Genomic DNA, 17,384 nt, shown 5'->3' on the forward strand with positions numbered 1-17,384 from the left:
AAGGCAAATTGCATTGCATTCTATTTATTTTAGAAAGTGGAAATGGAAACAGTTTGCATACATAAGTGTTTTAGGGAGGAAAACATTTGCAAAGACAAATATTAAAATTATAGGGCTTTTTATGACCTGCCTCAAAAAATTTGTATTAGTTACGATTAGATTGATACCTGTTCAGCTATTATAAGATTTTAGGATCTGTCAGGAACAAAATGGAGGTTGGGTTTAATATCATGAGTCACTCTGTGTTTTTTAACTCTCTCGTTACATGATTGCATGAATACATAGCACCAAGGTGAGGTTCTCCAGGTGTCAAGGTCTACATGCTGGTGGAATAATAAAGAGGTGGGTTGGGGGGCACTTAAGCCATGTGACTGCTAAGCTCTAAAAACACCCAAAGCAAGTGCCTTTTTCTCATAGGAAAAAGCTCCAAAGGAGCCTTTCGGAGAAACCATTACTTGACCCAGGGTAAGAAGTGACCATTACAAGAAAACAAGAGATATTCCAACTGTCTGAATGTTTCAGCAGGAATGTTTTAGCTCTGTGGAACAGCAACCCTGCCTAAATAATAAACAACTGTATGCCTCATAGGACAAGAAATTCAAAGCTAAGTTGGTGTTCAAGGACCTTGTAATCAGGCCCCTGCTCAGTTTCTCTGTGATTTTGGTTCTGCCCTTATCTGTCTTTCCCTTTCTCTGCATGATAGTCTCTGGTAGAGTCACAGAATGGCTGCCCACAGTGACGAGAACATCAGTCCTTGTTCATTCTCCCTGTCTCCAAAACATCTTGCAATTCCCTTCTCAAATCTCATTGCCCACAAGTTTATTCCTAAACCAATCACTAGCAAGGAGAATTGGCTTAAACAACTTAAGAGCCTCTGTTTGGAACAGGGAATATCGTCAGGTTTCCCTAAATTTTATGGATAGTGTGAGGTGATGGAAGAAAGGATAGTTCAAAGAGAAATGGGGGTTATTTTACAAATAAAGAAAGGAGGAAATGATGCACAACAGACAACCAACATCATCCACTGTACTGACTAAAGAAGGTAGACTATTGCTTTATTCCATTAGGTAGGTAATACGATACATACCCAAGAAATAAGTCAGAAATTAATGAGATAGGGTGTTTCATGAAAGTTACTCTACTCTACATTTCTGGCTTAAGACTAGTATATTCCAGGGGCGCCTGGGTGGCTCAGTCAGTTAAGTGGCTGCCTTCGGCTCAGGTCATGATCCCAGGGTCCTGGGATCGAGCCCTGCATCAGGCTCCCTGATCAGTGGAGAGTCTGCTTCTCTCTCTCTCTCTGCCTACTTGTGCTCTCTCTCTCTCTCTCTGTCAAATAAATAAATCTTTAAAAAAAAAAAAAGACTAGTATATTCCATCAGTGCCATGCAGTTCTCTGGTTATCCGTTCTAATATTTCATGTAAGAAATAGTCTGATAAAATATTTGGATCTCATGTGATAGAATAAGGGGGAAATCACAATTAACATGGCAGTTGTAATCTCAGGATTGGCTTCAGTCCAACAAATTTTCCTCCCATTTGGAGAAGAAGAACAGTAGTATTAAGAAGCCAGTGGAATTTTTGCTAGAAACTTGAGTCTTAGTCAAGAACTCATGTGTGAGTCTCTTTGCAGTCTTACTCCATGAAGGCTGATATTTCATGAAAGAAGAAAATGTGCTTTAATATAAGTAGAGTGAAGTGATTTTTGGACTGAACTACACTTCAGACTGGGCACATCATTTATATAAAAAATAATAATAATTATACTAAGGTAAAATTTAGACCAGTACATTTTCTCTAAAAGCTAAACAGCTATATTTTCATTTCAATTTCCTTTATAAAAAAAAGCAATTTTATGAGATAGGAATGGAAGACGAATCTTCCCATGGTTGCAATTAAATAGAAATAGATAAACCGTTTCTCCATATGGAGGATGCAAATGTAAATCCCACAGTAGACATCACATGCATAATGCAATGTGAAACCAGTAAGACATCTCACCTCCCAGTTTTGGATCTAAAATGCAAGCTGAGACTTGGCTGAATATACTGTGTATATAGAGTGGCGTTAGTTTTAAGTGGTATGTTGCTTTCATGTGTAAAAAGAATTTTCCAAATATCTTCTAAAATGTAAGAGAAAATGATAAATCCACTTGATGCCACTGATTTGCATACATAATTTAAGGGTGCATGAGCTACTTCTTTTTCATAAAAAATCATATGATTCAAATTGAACCAATTTATCCATCTTTCTCTGCCTTCATTTTAATTCACACAGAGGTTCACAAGATGCTCATTGGTTTGTATTTAATTAAAAGTTATTTCTAACTTGAGGGAAATGTTTTTTTCCTCAGCTATAGAAGTTTCCCTTCTACGGATGTTAATTTTTAGTGCATAATTAAGACTAGCATCTGCTGTCATTCATGTAGTAAGTTGTCATCAATTGTGACCTTATGATTCACAAATGCACATGGAAAGGAGTCTATTTTGTATACCTGCATTACCAGCTACTAATACACATTATATATATTATATATATATATAATATTATATATATTATATAATACACTGCTGGGGCGCCTGGGCGGCTCGGTCAGTTAAGCCTCTGACTCTTGATTTCGGCTCAGGTCATGATCTCAGAGTCATGAGATCAAGCCCAGCATCAGGCTCTGTGCTGGGTATGGAGCCTGCTTAAGATTCTCAGATTCTCTCTCTTTCTCCCTTTCCCTCTGTTCCACCCATCCCCGCTCTCTCCTTCTTTAAAAAAAAAAAAAAAAAATACATAATACAGTGCCCAGAATTTTGAAAACAGAGAAGGCATAATGAGTTTGGCTTAGGAAGTGACAGATTGCAACATCCATCCTCAAATCTAGAAATGTTTCCCATATCCACTTAGTAAATAGGGTATTAAATATAATTTTAGCCACTATGCTCATATTAATCCATTGCTCACAGGGTTTATATCCATATGTAGAAAGTATTTATTTTTTATTTGCTGGGTGGTTTGATTTTTTTTTTCCTTGCAGCAAAGCCTCACTGGGTTCAGCTCATAAAAGATGTAGAAATAGCAGTGGAGGACAGTCTTTTTTGGGAATGCCGGGCAAGTGGTAAGCCCAAACCCTCCTACCGATGGTTGAAAAATGGAGAAGCCCTTGTGCTTGAGGTAAGGTAATGAGCCTGATTAATCCTCCCTCCCTTCATTTTGTGTTGAATAAATGCCCTCCTTGTACCTAGTGCCAAAGTCAACTATTGAGTTTGCACACATTCATTTGCACCTAAAAAGTGGTAAAAGGAGGAAAAAAAATCAAGTACCCAGTCTGCCAAAAAGGAAATATTTTTAACAAATGAATTTCATGAGATGATTTTGTGAATTTAGTCTAAAACTGATATTTTTTTTTTTTTTTTTTTGCTTTTGAAATTAGAGAAGACCGGGGCGCCTGGGTGGCTCAGTCGTTAAGCGCCTGCCTTCAGCTCAGGTCATGATCCCAGGGTCCTGGGATCGAGCCCTGCATCGGGTTCCCTGCTCTGCGGGAAGCCTGCTTCTCCCTCTCCCACTCCCCCTGCTTGTGTTCCTTCTCTCACTGTGTCTCTCTCTGTCAAATAAATAAATAAAATCTTTAAAAAAAAAAAAAAAGAAATTAGAGAAGACCTGACTTTAATCAAATGTGGAATATAATTTCTTTTTCCCTGTTTGACAACTTAGTATGGCCTCTGGAGATTAAATGCATTGTTGCATGGTTACCTTCTTCCATGAGTACTTATTTTCTCAATCACTTTCTTTCTTAAGCCATGTAATTTTTGCTCTTTTAAAAAATTATGTACTAAATCAATTAGGTTCCTTCAAATTTCTGTATATAACCTGTCATACTACCTAAAAACCCTTAATAAATGTATTTTCCAGAACCTTTTCTAATGCACAGGATTTATAATGTCTTTAATTTGCATGATTACAAAAATGGTGAAAACCTTTCCAGTTGATGGGATGGAAACATGATACGTTTTTTAAAGTCTGCAAATTTAACCATAAGGAAAAATGAAATGCCTACAGTATTTTTAAACCTCTTGCTTTGTTATTTATTTTACTGTTAGACATTTGGACTGAAGGGTGTTTATTAGTATTTCTAATGTGTGGCTGTTATGTTAAATCGTCTCAGATTTTCAAATAAGGAAATGTTACCATTTCAGGTCAGATTGCCTAATACTCTGAAGAAAATGAAGGAGGTTTGTGTATGATTGAAATAATAGTGGTTTTCATTTTTCTTTTAAAATGATATATACATTTATATGCAAGAGATTTTTGTTATCACCTAGGAGAGAATACAGATAGAAAATGGTGCCCTTACAATATCGAACCTAAACGTGACTGATTCTGGCATGTTCCAGTGCATCGCAGAAAACAAACATGGTCTCGTCTATTCCAGTGCCGAACTTAAGGTTGTAGGTAAGACTAAGCTTCTCTTGTCATATTTTTTTTTCTTAAATCCTCCAAAATTTTTGCTAGAACCAGAAATATGTACTTCCCCTATTATATTCCTATATTATCTACAGTATTGTAATAATATCATTCAGGTTTTTTAATCAGGGAATGTTTTTTAATAATTTCTAAGGAAAAGCAGCAATTGTGGCCAGAATAAACCTCAGAGGTTGAAGTAGAGCACAACAGTAATTAAACGGTATTGACTTAAAACATCCTTATCCAACTCTGATACTACAAACTAAGCAATGCCTTTTAAGAGACTAAGTGAATTTGGTGTTTTCTGTTGCTGGGCCAGAAAAGTAAACAGAATTCAAAACAATACTTTATAGATCTGCAAGGAGTTGCTTTTGTTTTTAGTGACCCTGCTCGAAGCATCCGACATTGAGCATACTGAAGTTGTAATGAACAAGGCTCAACAATTTGAAGTTATGAATTGTTTTCTTCTTCTTTCACTTTAAGTATATGAAAAGATAGAAAATGTTCTATCGTGTTTAGAGCGATTATCCAGAAAAACACTTTGTAAGTGGCAAATGCCTGAAAATAAACCAAAATTGTCAGAGCATAGCATAGTATGACATACATAAGAGAGAAAGAAGAAATGAAATTTATTGGTCCATGTAATTAAAGTACAGATTTAGATCTGAGCAGAACATGATCCAGGGCTCAAGCATCATCACCATCATCAGGACCTACATGGTGTTCCACAGCACATTCGGTTTCTATGACCATAGTCAATCTAATGGAAGAAGCACAGCTTTCTGAATTGCTCTAATAGAAATCAGTCTTGCATGTCATTGGCCCTGTGTAGCTGATTTGGGTCACCTACCCATGACTGGTCCAATCCATATGACCCAAAGGTTGGAAGGCCCTGATGGATTTAACTCAGCGGTCCTCAGTCAGGGATGATTTTGCCCCCAAGAAATATTTGGAAATGTTGGGAGACATGTTTGGTTGTCACAATACTGGGGACAGATAGGAGAAGAAAGGAGCCAGTGTGTGTTACTGGCATCATGTGGGTAGAGGCCAGAAAGGCTACCCACAAATAATCCTACAATGTAAATATCCTAGTGCACAAGACAGCCTCTCACAGCAAATAATTATGCAGCCCCAAATGTCAGGTGCCACACTGAGAAACCCTGGTTTAATGGGAGGTCTCTCATCCCTGATGCCTGGAGGTTAGAAAAATATCATCTGCACTAGGAGGCCTAAAGTCTGGGAAGGGCGGGTCATCAACTGAACTGGCTACTCTTATCCATGACAGAGAAGTGGGGTATAATAACAAAAAGAGAGTGGAATTTGTACGTAGTCTTAAGTTGAAGCATTGCTGTATTCTTGTATTAAATTAGCCTTATGAGCAATAGTTCATTCATGGTAAAGTGGGTGATTTCCTACCCAACATGTTGTATGAGGCTTTCGTATGGGAAAAATATATGTTAAAAATCTATATAATTCAGGGGTGCCTGGGTGGCTCAGTCAGTTAAGCATCTGCCTTCAGCTCAGGTCATGATCCCAGGGTCCTGGGATGGAGGCCTGCATCGGGCTCCTTCCTCAGTGGGGAGCCTGCTTCTCCCTCTGCCACTCCCCCTGCTTGTGCTCTCTCTCCCTCTCAAGTAAATAAATAAAATCATTTTTAAAAAGTTTAAAAAATATATTATGATTCATTCAAATATAATGGGTTTTTTTAGTCAAAGGCACTCTTTTAAGATCTTAAGTTTTAAGGCCAGCAACCTCTGGGTAACATTCTTCTCTATCCACAATCTTATATATAACCACATAATATAATTCTCTATATGATCTCCACTTACCAAAAAAATAAATAAATTGTGTTCACTGGTATTTTCCATAAAATGGAGCATTAGACATTAGGAGAAATGCACTGTTTGGTTAACATTTTCCACATTTGCAATAAAAGGAAGAGTGATTTTCTGATTAAAGTATCTTTTCATTCAAATGATACATTATTATGTATCTTGAATGTTCAGGTGTTTCAGGATCAGCATTGTGTGCATTATTAACAGATAGAAGGTTCTCTACATATTATTGTGTTTAATGTGATAACTGTAACATTAATATAATAATTCATATTATATATTTCTCCAACTAAGAAATTAAATCTAACCATGTGAAAACAGATATTGATAATTTTTATGCAAGAGAATAATAATTCATTCTCTTGCATTTCTAAACACATTTACTGAGCACCTACTGAGTGCCAGACACTGTGCCGCGTGCTGAGTCTCAGAGATCACAGGAGAGACTGACTCTATTGTTGTCTGCATGGAACTAACTTTCAAGAACATTCTATGATAAATGTGTTTCATTTTAATAAGCTCACGATTGAGCTATTTTAAAACTTCACAGTAAGCTTTAAAAATTCCTATATAAAATAATCGCCCCAAGATTTAGAACTTCCTAGAAAACACAGTAATAGGAATTAGTTTTTGAGCTCTGAAATCCTGTGAGTGGTCAGTTAAATCAAGTACTGATATCTGTGTGCTGGGAAACTTTACAAGTGGTTATAAAGTCAACCTTGGAACCTACAGGAATTTTAAAACATTAAATTCTAATTTATTTAATAAGTAATTATTTATTTAATAAATAATACATTCTCGTTCTCTCTTCTTTCTTGCCTTTCAGCTTCTGCTCCAGATTTTTCGAAGACTCCAATGAAAAAGTTGATTCAGGTGCAAGTGGGCAGCATGGTCAGCTTGGATTGTAAACCTAGAGCTTCCCCCAAACCACTCTGTTCATGGAAGAAAGGAGATATGATCATACAGGAGAATGAAAGGTATTTTGTTGTCCAAAATAATGGTGATTTGCTTTCTTCTTACTTTCTATGGTGATGTCAAAGTAGGTTTTCAATATGAAATGAATAGAATATGAGGTGTTGAAAAAGGAAGACAGTAGTATTTTTGGTTCTGTAATACTCTCATGAAGATAGTAAGCAACTTTTGAAATCTATTTTTTTTAAGATTTTATTTATTTATTTGAGAGAGACAGAGAGGGAGCATGAGTGGAGAGAGGGGTAGAGGGAGAGGGAGAAGCAGACTCCTCACTGAGCAGGGAGCCCAGTGTAGGGCTCGATCCCAGGATCCTGAGATCATGACCTGAGCTAAAGGCAGATTGCACCCCAATTTTTGAAATCTAAAAAGAGTTAGATATATCAGTTAGATTCTTCCCATACAGACTACCTTTTTTTTTTTTAAGATTCTTCTTTTTTTTTTTTTTTAAGATTTTATTTATTTGACAGAGAGAGCACAAGCAGAGGGAGAGAGAGGGAGAAGCAGGTTCCCCGCTGAGCAAGGAGCCCGATGTGGGACTCGATCCCAGGACCCTGGGATCATGACCTGGGCCGAAGGCAGCCGCTTAACCGACTGAGCCACCCAGGCGTCCCTAAAGATTTTTTTTTTTTAATTTATTTATTCATGAGAGACAGAGAGAGAGACAGAGGCAGAGGGAGAAGCAGGCTCCCCACGGAGCAGGGAGCCCGATGCGGGACTCAATCCCAGGACCCTGGGATCATGACCTGAGCCGGAGGCAGACGCTTAACCGACTGAGCCACCCAGGCGTCCCCAGACTACCTTATTTTAGCAAGGATTTTCCTCCCCAGTCACCTATTAAGACTCAAAGTAGAATGATGAAGAAATGTCAGTCCCGGACCCAGGTGAGCCCATATCCTAGGACAAAGAAGAGAAGATATAATGAGAACACATGCCAAATAAATACTAATATTGCTGGGCGCCTGGGTGGCTCAGTTGGTTAAGCGACTGCCTTCGGCTCAGGTCATGATCCTGGAGTCCCGGGATCGAGTCCCAGGATCGAGTCCCACATCGGGTTCCCTGCTCAGCGAGGAGCCTGCTTCTCCCTCTGACCCTCCCCCTCTCATGTACTCGCTCTCTCTCATTCTCTCTGTCTCAAATAAATAAATAAAATCTTTAAAAAAAAAATACTAATATTGCTATTGCCTTATACTGAAATAATTTAGCATTCCTCATATTAGTTTAAGCAAAGGCTTTCTTGGTTTCTTGATTGTTATAATAACATTTAAAATGAGGAGGAAGAATGAGGCTTAAAGGTACCACTCGTAGAGCCAGACTGCCTGGGTTCAATTTGTTCTGCCTTTTACTTGCTCAATGAAAGTCTTTATTTCCATGTCTCATTTTCTTATTTTAAAAAATTTATTTATTTATTTATTTATTTATTTATTTATTTGAGAGAGAGAGAGAGCAAGCACAAGTGGGGGGGAGGAACAGCAGGAGAGGGAGAGAGAATCCTCAGGCAGACTCCCTGCTAAGCATGGAGCCCAACGCAGGGCTCCATCCCAGGACCCTGAGATTACCACCAGACCAGAAATCAAGAGCTGGCCGCTTCACCGACTGCACCACCCAGGGGCCCTGTGGAGGATGATGTTAGTATTTTATGGGGATTGTTAGCTAGATGAACTACATAAATATATACAGCACTTAGGTCATTGCCTGGTGGTGAGTAAAGGTAAGTATTAGCCATTATTATTTATTGAGGATTTAACTATATGCCAGATATTATGCTCAGAGCTTATGATAAATAGATTATTGACCCCAAAGATGTCCATGTCCTGAATCCGTAAACCTATGATTATGTTACATACATGACAAAAAGTAATTCAAGTTGAAGATGGAATTAAAGTTACTAAGCAGATGACTTCAAAATAGGGAGATTATCCTGGATTATGTGGGTAGGTTGATGGTAATCACCTGAACAGTTATAAGAGGAAGGCAGAAGTGTTTGTCAGAGATGTATGCTAATCAAGGATGAGACCGGAGAGATTTCAGACTTCAGCGGAACTTCAGTTGGTATTTCTGGCTTTGAAGATGGTGGAAGGGAGCCATGAGCAAAGGATTTTGGACGACTCTCTAAGATGGAAACAGCTCTCAGTTGACAGCCAGTAAAGAAAGAGGGACCTTAGTCCCATAGCCACAATGAACTGAATTCTGTCAACAACCTCAAGGAGCATTTACTAATTCTGAACCTTCCCAAGGAACATAGCCCAGACAATACCTTGATTTTGGTCCAGTGATACCCGTACTGGACTTCTGACTTCCAGAACTATATAATAATAAATTTGTGTTATTGTAGGCCAAACTACTAAACTTAACGGTAATCTATTATAGAAGCAAGAGGAAACTGATGACAGAACTCTACACTCATTATCTCTTTAAAACATCTCTGGAACTCTGATGTGTTATAGATCATATTATCATATCCATTTTACTAATGAGAAAAACAAAACTTAGATTATATAATTTGCCTAAAGTCACATAGCCATGATTTTAATCCCTCTCTGTTTGACTCTAGACATAGCCACAAAGCATTTTCAATGCCACATTTTGTATAGGGAGCCCAGAATTTTAGAGGTGGTCTTTTTAGCCTTTGCAGTCACGGAGTCCAAATTACTCTTTTTGGAGATGAGGGAAAACAAACAATAAAACCGTAGGCCAAGAAGTGTGGATTTACTTTTTCAAAATTACAAAGTCTTATTGCAGACAACCAAGTTGAACTGCTTGTATATTACTTAGGCACCAAGGTATTTTTGTGAGTTGGTATGACAACACAGTTTGCAGTTCCTCCAGTATTTAATGGGAGACATTTCCATTAAAAGGCAGCCACAGCAGGATGACAGGGCAAAGTTGTGAGCTGAGTGGTTAAACACAATCCGGCTAAATGCTGGGCCTCACAGAATAGATTTCTGGAACAGGAAGTTAATTAGTGATTTGGAGTTTAATTTTGTAAACCAGTTGAAACAAGTGTAGGCTTGTGGCACAAATTAGTTAATTGTGGCTGTATTGGAAGTGAAGTCTTCTTGTATAACGGCTTTTTGTGTTCAAAAAAGTTTTAAATAATTTTAACTGTGTGCATAAATTAAATAGTGGTTAAATCCCAAGGACTTCAGTGCTTTACACAATAACAAACCCACTTGTCCTCACAGTAGTGCCTATAGGAGGCAGAGGTTTTTAATCTTAGTTTTGAAAGTGGATAAGAAGATTAAGAGTTTTAGCTACAGGCATGCAAGGAGGGATTTACTCCCACGTTATACAGTAATGGGGTAATGCAGGAAAATGAGTATAAATTCCAGAATCTGATCTGGGATTTATGACTTGGCCACTTACTACCTTGGTGCCATTAGGTCCATTATGTAACACATTTGAATCTTACTTTCCTCACTCATAAAAGAGATCATAATTCCTACCTTACATAGTTGCTAGACAGTGAGCATTTAGCATGTCTGATATTTGCAGATATACCAATGAGTAAGAATAAAGATATATTACAAATAAAATGTTGAAAGTAACAGTGACTGAGAAAGATAGAAGCTTTTTGCTTTTTAGTTGGGTGGCTCATTAGCTGATTGATGCTCTCTAAAGGTAGGCAGTTAGGACTACCTGGAATCCACAATTATCAGGGACCCAGACCCCTTTTATCTTGCTACTCCACTCTCTTCATATCCCGAATCAAGATGGCTCCCTGGGCTTCAGCTTCTCTGTGTCATCTCCCAGTAACAGGAAGGAGGAAGATAGAAATCAGGGTATACTTCTTTCCATTTTTAGGGACTTTGCAGAAGTTCCATACAATAATTTCTTTGATGCCTTACTGGGCAGAAATTAGTTCCTAGGCCAAACTTAAATGCAAGGGAGGCTGAGGAATATAGGGGGTTTTTTTGGTTTTTATTTTGGTGGGCACGTATGTATCCAGTGAGAAATTGGGATGATTTCTTTTTAATTGGGATTATGTTTCAAGTAGAAAGAGGAAGATGGTTTACTCTAGCAATGTATCATGTTCATAGATCTTACTTCTATCCATTTGAGGACTATTGACCTCCATTTCATTTTAAATATTTTCAACATCTCCTCTATGAATAAGGAAACTTTTAGGTATAAAAATAGGGTTAAAAAGAGGAAACGTGTTTAAGAAGAGGGTCCATAGTGTTGCAGTCCCTCCCAAGTATCTTAGTCTGAGCTTTTATAGCACAGTACCATAAACCAAGTGGTTTATGAAATTTATTTCCCACACTTCTGGGCATGGTAGTCTGAGATCAGGGTGCCAGCTTGGTCAGGTTCTGATAAGGGGCTTCTTTTGGGTTTCAGGTGGTAATCTTATATCCTCACATGGCAGACAGAGAACAAGAGAGCTCTCAGGGGTCTCATAAAGGCACTAATCCCATTCATGAGGCCTCCCCACCCCCCCACCTCGGCTCATAACCTAATCACCTCCCAAAGACCCTACCTCTTAATACCATCACACTGGGGATTAAGGTTTAACATATGAATTTTGGGGAGACTCAACCATTCAGTACATAGCACCAAGTCTGGGGGTTTAGATTTTGCTTTTATCTATTTGGACAGCAAAAGCACTGATGAGCCAGAGCTTTGATGCTTAGGGAAAAGGCTGCTAAAAGCAATTATTGAACAAGTTGTACTTTGGAATTTTCTCCAAGTTCATGTGAAATCAGAGTGGGCCTCAGCCATCACTTGGCAGCAAAAGCCCCATGTCTGTCCCTCTTGACTTGGTCTACAGTCTTAAGCCAAATTGGGGAAGCACCTTAAATGATAGATTTATTGTGGTTGTTCAATCATTGGCTGTTCCAACTTAAAACATGCAGATTCAGATCTCATTTGGGGGACAAATGGGTTTATTGACACATTTGAAAATATAAGAGAAGACAAAATTTTTATAGGGTATTTATGGCACGATTTTAAATACATTGGCTTTTTAAGTTTGTTTTTGTTTTTTATATGAACTTGGGTTCGTCAGTGAATGAGAAACTTGTAAGTGAGAAAGCTTTCTCCCCCCTAGTGTAGGGAATGCTGGTGGCAAATAAACTTGATTAAGCCAATACATACATATACTTTCTTATGTAAAGCCTAAATCAGGGAAAAAAATAAAGTCAAATTAGGAAAAAAAGTCTAAGGATTAAAGATGTCCTAAAAATTGTATAACTAATAAATATGTCTACTATGTAAATCACACAATACATTTGAACAATTATAATCAACCTGGTTTGTTAAGTTTTTATATCAGCACAATAACAGCTTTGTAATTAGTGCGTCAGTGATAGTAATGGGGATCTAAGTCAGTGAGACACCTAAATTACAGAATCATTTAGAAGAAATCAGTGTTATTGCTTTGAGGTCGAGAGAGCATTTCAAGCTAAGGTAATAAAGGAATTACTTCCCAGCAGACGTCTTAGAAAAGCTGTTCTGAATAGATTATAAGAGCTTATAATACAAATAGTGATTCCTGAGGTCTCAAAATCAAGTGCTCATTCATTCATTGGAAAATATTTTGAGTACGTACTCTGTGCTAGGCACCAGATATTTAATTTTTATCAGACAAGTCCACCCTCTTGTTTATACTTTTCAGGGTATACAGACAAGCAACACAGAGCAGTTACAGTAAAACTCAACTAGGAAACTACAGTATGTTCAGTGATTACCAGAGAAGGCCCCATCTACAAATTCGGGATCCGATCAGACTTTCTGGAGAATGTAATATGTACAGCAAGACTTGAAAGATGACTAGAGTTTACTGAAGGAGAATGCTTCAGGCACCAGAACATGTGTAAAGGCACAGGGCAAAGGGGGGCTTAGGAACTTGAGTAGCTTCAGTTTACTTCAAGTGTAAAGTGCCTTGTGAGGGCGGATGCAGACAGAGTGGGGCTGTAGAGGTGAGCAGGAATCTTACTGGGAATGACATGTAAGCCAAATAAAGAAGCTTGGGCTTTATTCCAGGCGCTGAGAAGCAACAGAGCAAAATCAAAGTAGCAGAATTAGAAGATCAAATTTAATTTTGATTATGTTCTTTAAAAAAAAAAATCACAATGGTGGCAATGGGGAACATGGGTTGGAGTGGCAAGAAAGACTTGAGGCAAGAACCTCAATTAGTAAAAATTCACCAATCTGAACAAGAGAGTATGATAGCCTGAACTAAAGAAATGGCAATGAGAAGGGAGAGAAGTATTGAGGAATTAGAGGAGGGGTTAAGTCCACAGGACCTAGGAGTTGATCAGATTAATGATTTGAAGAAAAGGTAAGAGTCCAGGATGAATCCTAAATTTCCAGCTTAGACATCAGGGAGCATGGTAGACCTACTCAGTGAGACAAGCAACATTACAGAAAAAACAGGAGTAAGCACAAATGTAAGTGCTATTGGGGATTGTTGGTGTTTGAAGTGCTTGTTGAAAACCCAACTAGATATATGAGCATATAGAAGTTGACTAAATGAATCTGGAACTCAGGAGAAAGTCTTGAGCAACAGATAGACATTTAGTTGTTCTGAGCATGACATGGTAGCTGAAACCATGGCACTGAATAAAATTGTCTTAGAAGGTACGTAGCATTAAATGGTAGAGGGTCAATACCTTATCTCTGAAGCTGATGGAAGCTTAAGTTGTGGGGTAAAGGAAGCCTGTTTTTATAGTCTTAGATAAATGGCTTACAGTCATAATTTGTAAGTAATCAATTTATTAAGTAAAGGTCAATATTAAGTCACCTGGTATGCAAATATTCTGATCTTTGAAATTACTAGCATCAGTACTGAACAAAGTTGTTGTTGTTTGCTTTTTTTTGGTTTTGTTTCATATTTGTATCATCCACTACTGAGAAAAGTTATTGTGCTTTTTCCCCCATGCAAGAAACAGGTTTTCTGAATAAACAGAAATGCCCTGCCCCTTTGAGTGTTCAGTGGTGGTACACCAGCTGTCAGTGTTTTAATGTTCTTTTATTCATTCATTCATTTGCTTATAATCCACATATTTTCAAAAAAGACTGAAATTGAAATAGGATGTTTTTTCTCCTTTAAGCAAAGCAAAATTGGAAAAGACTTTAGAGAATGCAAGCAGGCATGGTATTCAAGAAGAAATAGCCAGTTGGCATATTTTAAAGAATGTTTAGCTTTTCTCTATCACTTAGTGGTACTTAACAATGCATTAGCCAATTATTTTTTTTTAAATGGGGCTTTCAGTTGAATGCTATTACTTATAATAGTAAATATTTTATTGCAGTAGCCTCAATTCGAAAGAGAGTCAAAGAATGGCCCATTACTTCTAATTAAACACATTAAAATTGTTTCACATGTTCTAGGCAGCATTTAATATTATAGAAATTCAAATGCTTTTTAAAGAAAGAAATAGTAAAGATTTTTTTTCCCAAATATTAATAGCCATAATCCACACAATACTTTTGAAATGTATTAACCAATTCTTAATATGCTTTTTACATATAGTTAGAAACTGGCTTTAAAAATGCAGTGAGAATTATATTCTGTATAAATCCATTTATATGACTGCTGAAAAAGCACAGCCTTTGGGACAGAAAACAGCAGTCACTGTTGCCAGAGTGGGTGGAGGGGTTGACTGTTTAGGGACATGCGGGAACTTTTAGGGGTGAGGGAGTTGTTCTAGATCTTGATCGTAACAGTGGCTACATGACCACATTGACTTATTAAAACTCACAGAACTGCATACCAAAAAAGGGTGAATTACACTATATATAAAGTATACTTTAATTTTTTTAAGCAAAAATTTACATGCACTCTTACATTCACCTCATCCTGAATTCATGAGTAGCTTCATAGAGAAATTGAAAGGCTCAAGAAATGCTCCCAACATGTCACTTTTGCCTCCTGTGAAACACCGAGCAGTTCCACGACAGCACTGAGAAGCAGAATCGAAACTTTTGCCAGGAACCAGAATAATTCTGTCAGAGCAAGAACCACTTGGCATTTCCACCACTTGCTACTATTAGTCACCACAGTCTTGCTCTGTAGAGATGTGTCCAGGAGCTCTGTTACTATCAGCAAATCTGTTAGATGGCACTTCCTCTTGTCTCAAGTTCTTAGTTGAAGAACAAGGATTCCTTTGTCAAAGTTTCTGTCTCCGTCCCTTCCGCATTCCCCCACATTTCTTGGCTCCTCTCTCTCTTATCACAGTAGAGTCTGTTTTTTTGTTTGTTTTGTTTTGTTTTTTATTTGTTTCATACTGTTCAAAATGCTGCTCCCTTCTCTGACTGCTTCTGTTGCCCCCTTTCACCCAAGGAGCTGGATTCTGTGATCCTCCCTTTCATTCTTGGTCTACCTGTCTAAACAGCTGTGACCTCACAACTACCTGAGAGATACAGGAGCTCAGTGCAAAGTTTCAGTTAATCTACCCTTGGGCAAACAGCTAAGATCTCGGGTAATTCTTTATCCCTGTACCTTTAGCTCCAAATTAATCTTGAACTGGAACTTAGAAGATCAAAGGAGAATTTTATTTAATTTGTGTGTTGTTGCCCCTTTCAGGACTTGGATATTATTGAATAGAGACCGATGTCCCCGCTCCCTATCTATAGGGAAGGTATTCATGTAGTTCAGTAATTTGTCTTTATTCAGTGGTGAGGGCTGTCCACAGCACTGGGAATGCACAGATGAATACAAAACAGCACGAGCACTTAAAGTGCACGCTCATAGTCTATTCAGAGTTTGGAAAAGTTAGCCATCAGTTACACTGGGTTAGACTATATGATCAAAGGGACCATATAATTAATTCTATAAACTGAGACATTTTGAAAGAGAAAGGGGGCACTGCTAGCAATTACCTACAAGACAACACATATAAACTGTACTGGTCTGAGGAAACTGGACACTGCCACCTTGTCTGTAATGGAGGTGTACAGAATCGAGTAAGAAGTACAGAGAAGAGATGCTGTCTAGCTTTGGGAACTGGGAAAGCAGCTCCATGGAAGGAGAGGCATCTCAAAGGAAGCAACTCTAGAGCTACATTTTGAAAGATCTATAAAATCTAACAGAGCAAAAGAGTAGAGCAAACACCATCTGAACAAAATGGTGGATGGCATAGACAGAGGTGAAACTGGGTATTTATTCCAGTTGTGTCTGTGCTAAAGTTCATATATGATAAGGAAAATGAGAAGGCCTGACCTGAGTTATTTTCCGGATAAGGCACCATCTCTCTCTTTCTTTTTTTTTTTTTTTTTAAATTTTATTTATTTATTTGACAGAGAGAGAGACAGCGAGAGCAGGAACACAAGCAGGGGGAGTGGGAGAGGGAGAAGCAGGCTTCCTGCAGAGCAGGGAGCCCGATGTGGGACCCGATCCCAGGACCCTGGGATCATGACCTGAGCCGAAGGCAGACGCTTAACGACTGAGCCACCCAGGCGCCCCCATCTCTCTCTTTCAAAGGAGGTGAATATCAGAAGATTATTTTTATTAAAGGGGAGATTGAGATACCTGAGTAAGTATACAATAGTCTCAGAGAGTAGAGAACTGCCCTCTTCCCTGTCTGGGTTCCGTAACCCACACCTCCATTTCTCTCATGCTTCCAGCTGTAAAGAAAAGAGAAAAGAGTACATTTGCCCCTTACATCCCATATCCTATGAGAAGATTAAGTTAGTATTTAACAGTGAAGTTAATCAAGAGAAGAATCAATGCAATCCAGACTTTTGGGTTGGAATAGGGCTTTTGGGAAGCCAACCTAATTCTTCCTCTTTGCCATCCCCCACCCTTCAACCACCAGAACATGCCTACGGAGCTTCTCCCATTAACCACAGACATCTAAGTTTCTGAGTATGTATTTGTATGATTATTGACATGAATCATTTATGCCTAATTGGCATGCAGCATACTAAGTACTGTGCACATTATTCACTGTGCTGGATGAAGCAAAGTGTAGGTTGATTTCCTTCTTGACTTAATTTTAACACATGGAAAGAGCAAAGCATCAGAATCAGAAAGGTGTGGTTTAAATCTTGGCTCTTTCACTTACCACGTAGGTGGAGCTAGGCACGTTAGTTAAGCTCTGAGTCTTGTTTCCTTATTTGTGAAATGGGGCCTTATTGCAAAGTTAGCCAGTCTGTTAGGTGGCATTTGCTTGGCACATACTC

At 38.3% G+C, this 17,384-nt stretch overlaps 1 protein-coding gene across 2 annotated transcripts in view; it reads left to right on the forward strand.

Moving 5' to 3' along the window:
* The window catches only part of CNTN3 (contactin 3), a 339,295-nt gene that overhangs the window by 240,953 nt on the left and 80,958 nt on the right, over positions 1-17,384 (forward strand). For both annotated transcript variants that reach the window (XM_045863787.2, XM_064593591.1), the window contains exons 9-11: positions 3,026-3,162; positions 4,311-4,440; positions 7,114-7,264. In XM_045863787.2, the coding sequence (XP_045719743.2) occupies positions 3,026-3,162; positions 4,311-4,440; positions 7,114-7,264 (418 nt within the window). The remainder of the gene's footprint in view (positions 1-3,025; positions 3,163-4,310; positions 4,441-7,113; positions 7,265-17,384) is intronic.

This window comes from Mirounga angustirostris, unplaced genomic scaffold (assembly GCF_029215605.1).
Source record: "Mirounga angustirostris isolate CCGP_5_RB_7025 unplaced genomic scaffold, mMirAng1.0.hap1 SCAF_1, whole genome shotgun sequence".
Lineage (NCBI taxonomy): Eukaryota > Metazoa > Chordata > Mammalia > Carnivora > Phocidae > Mirounga > Mirounga angustirostris.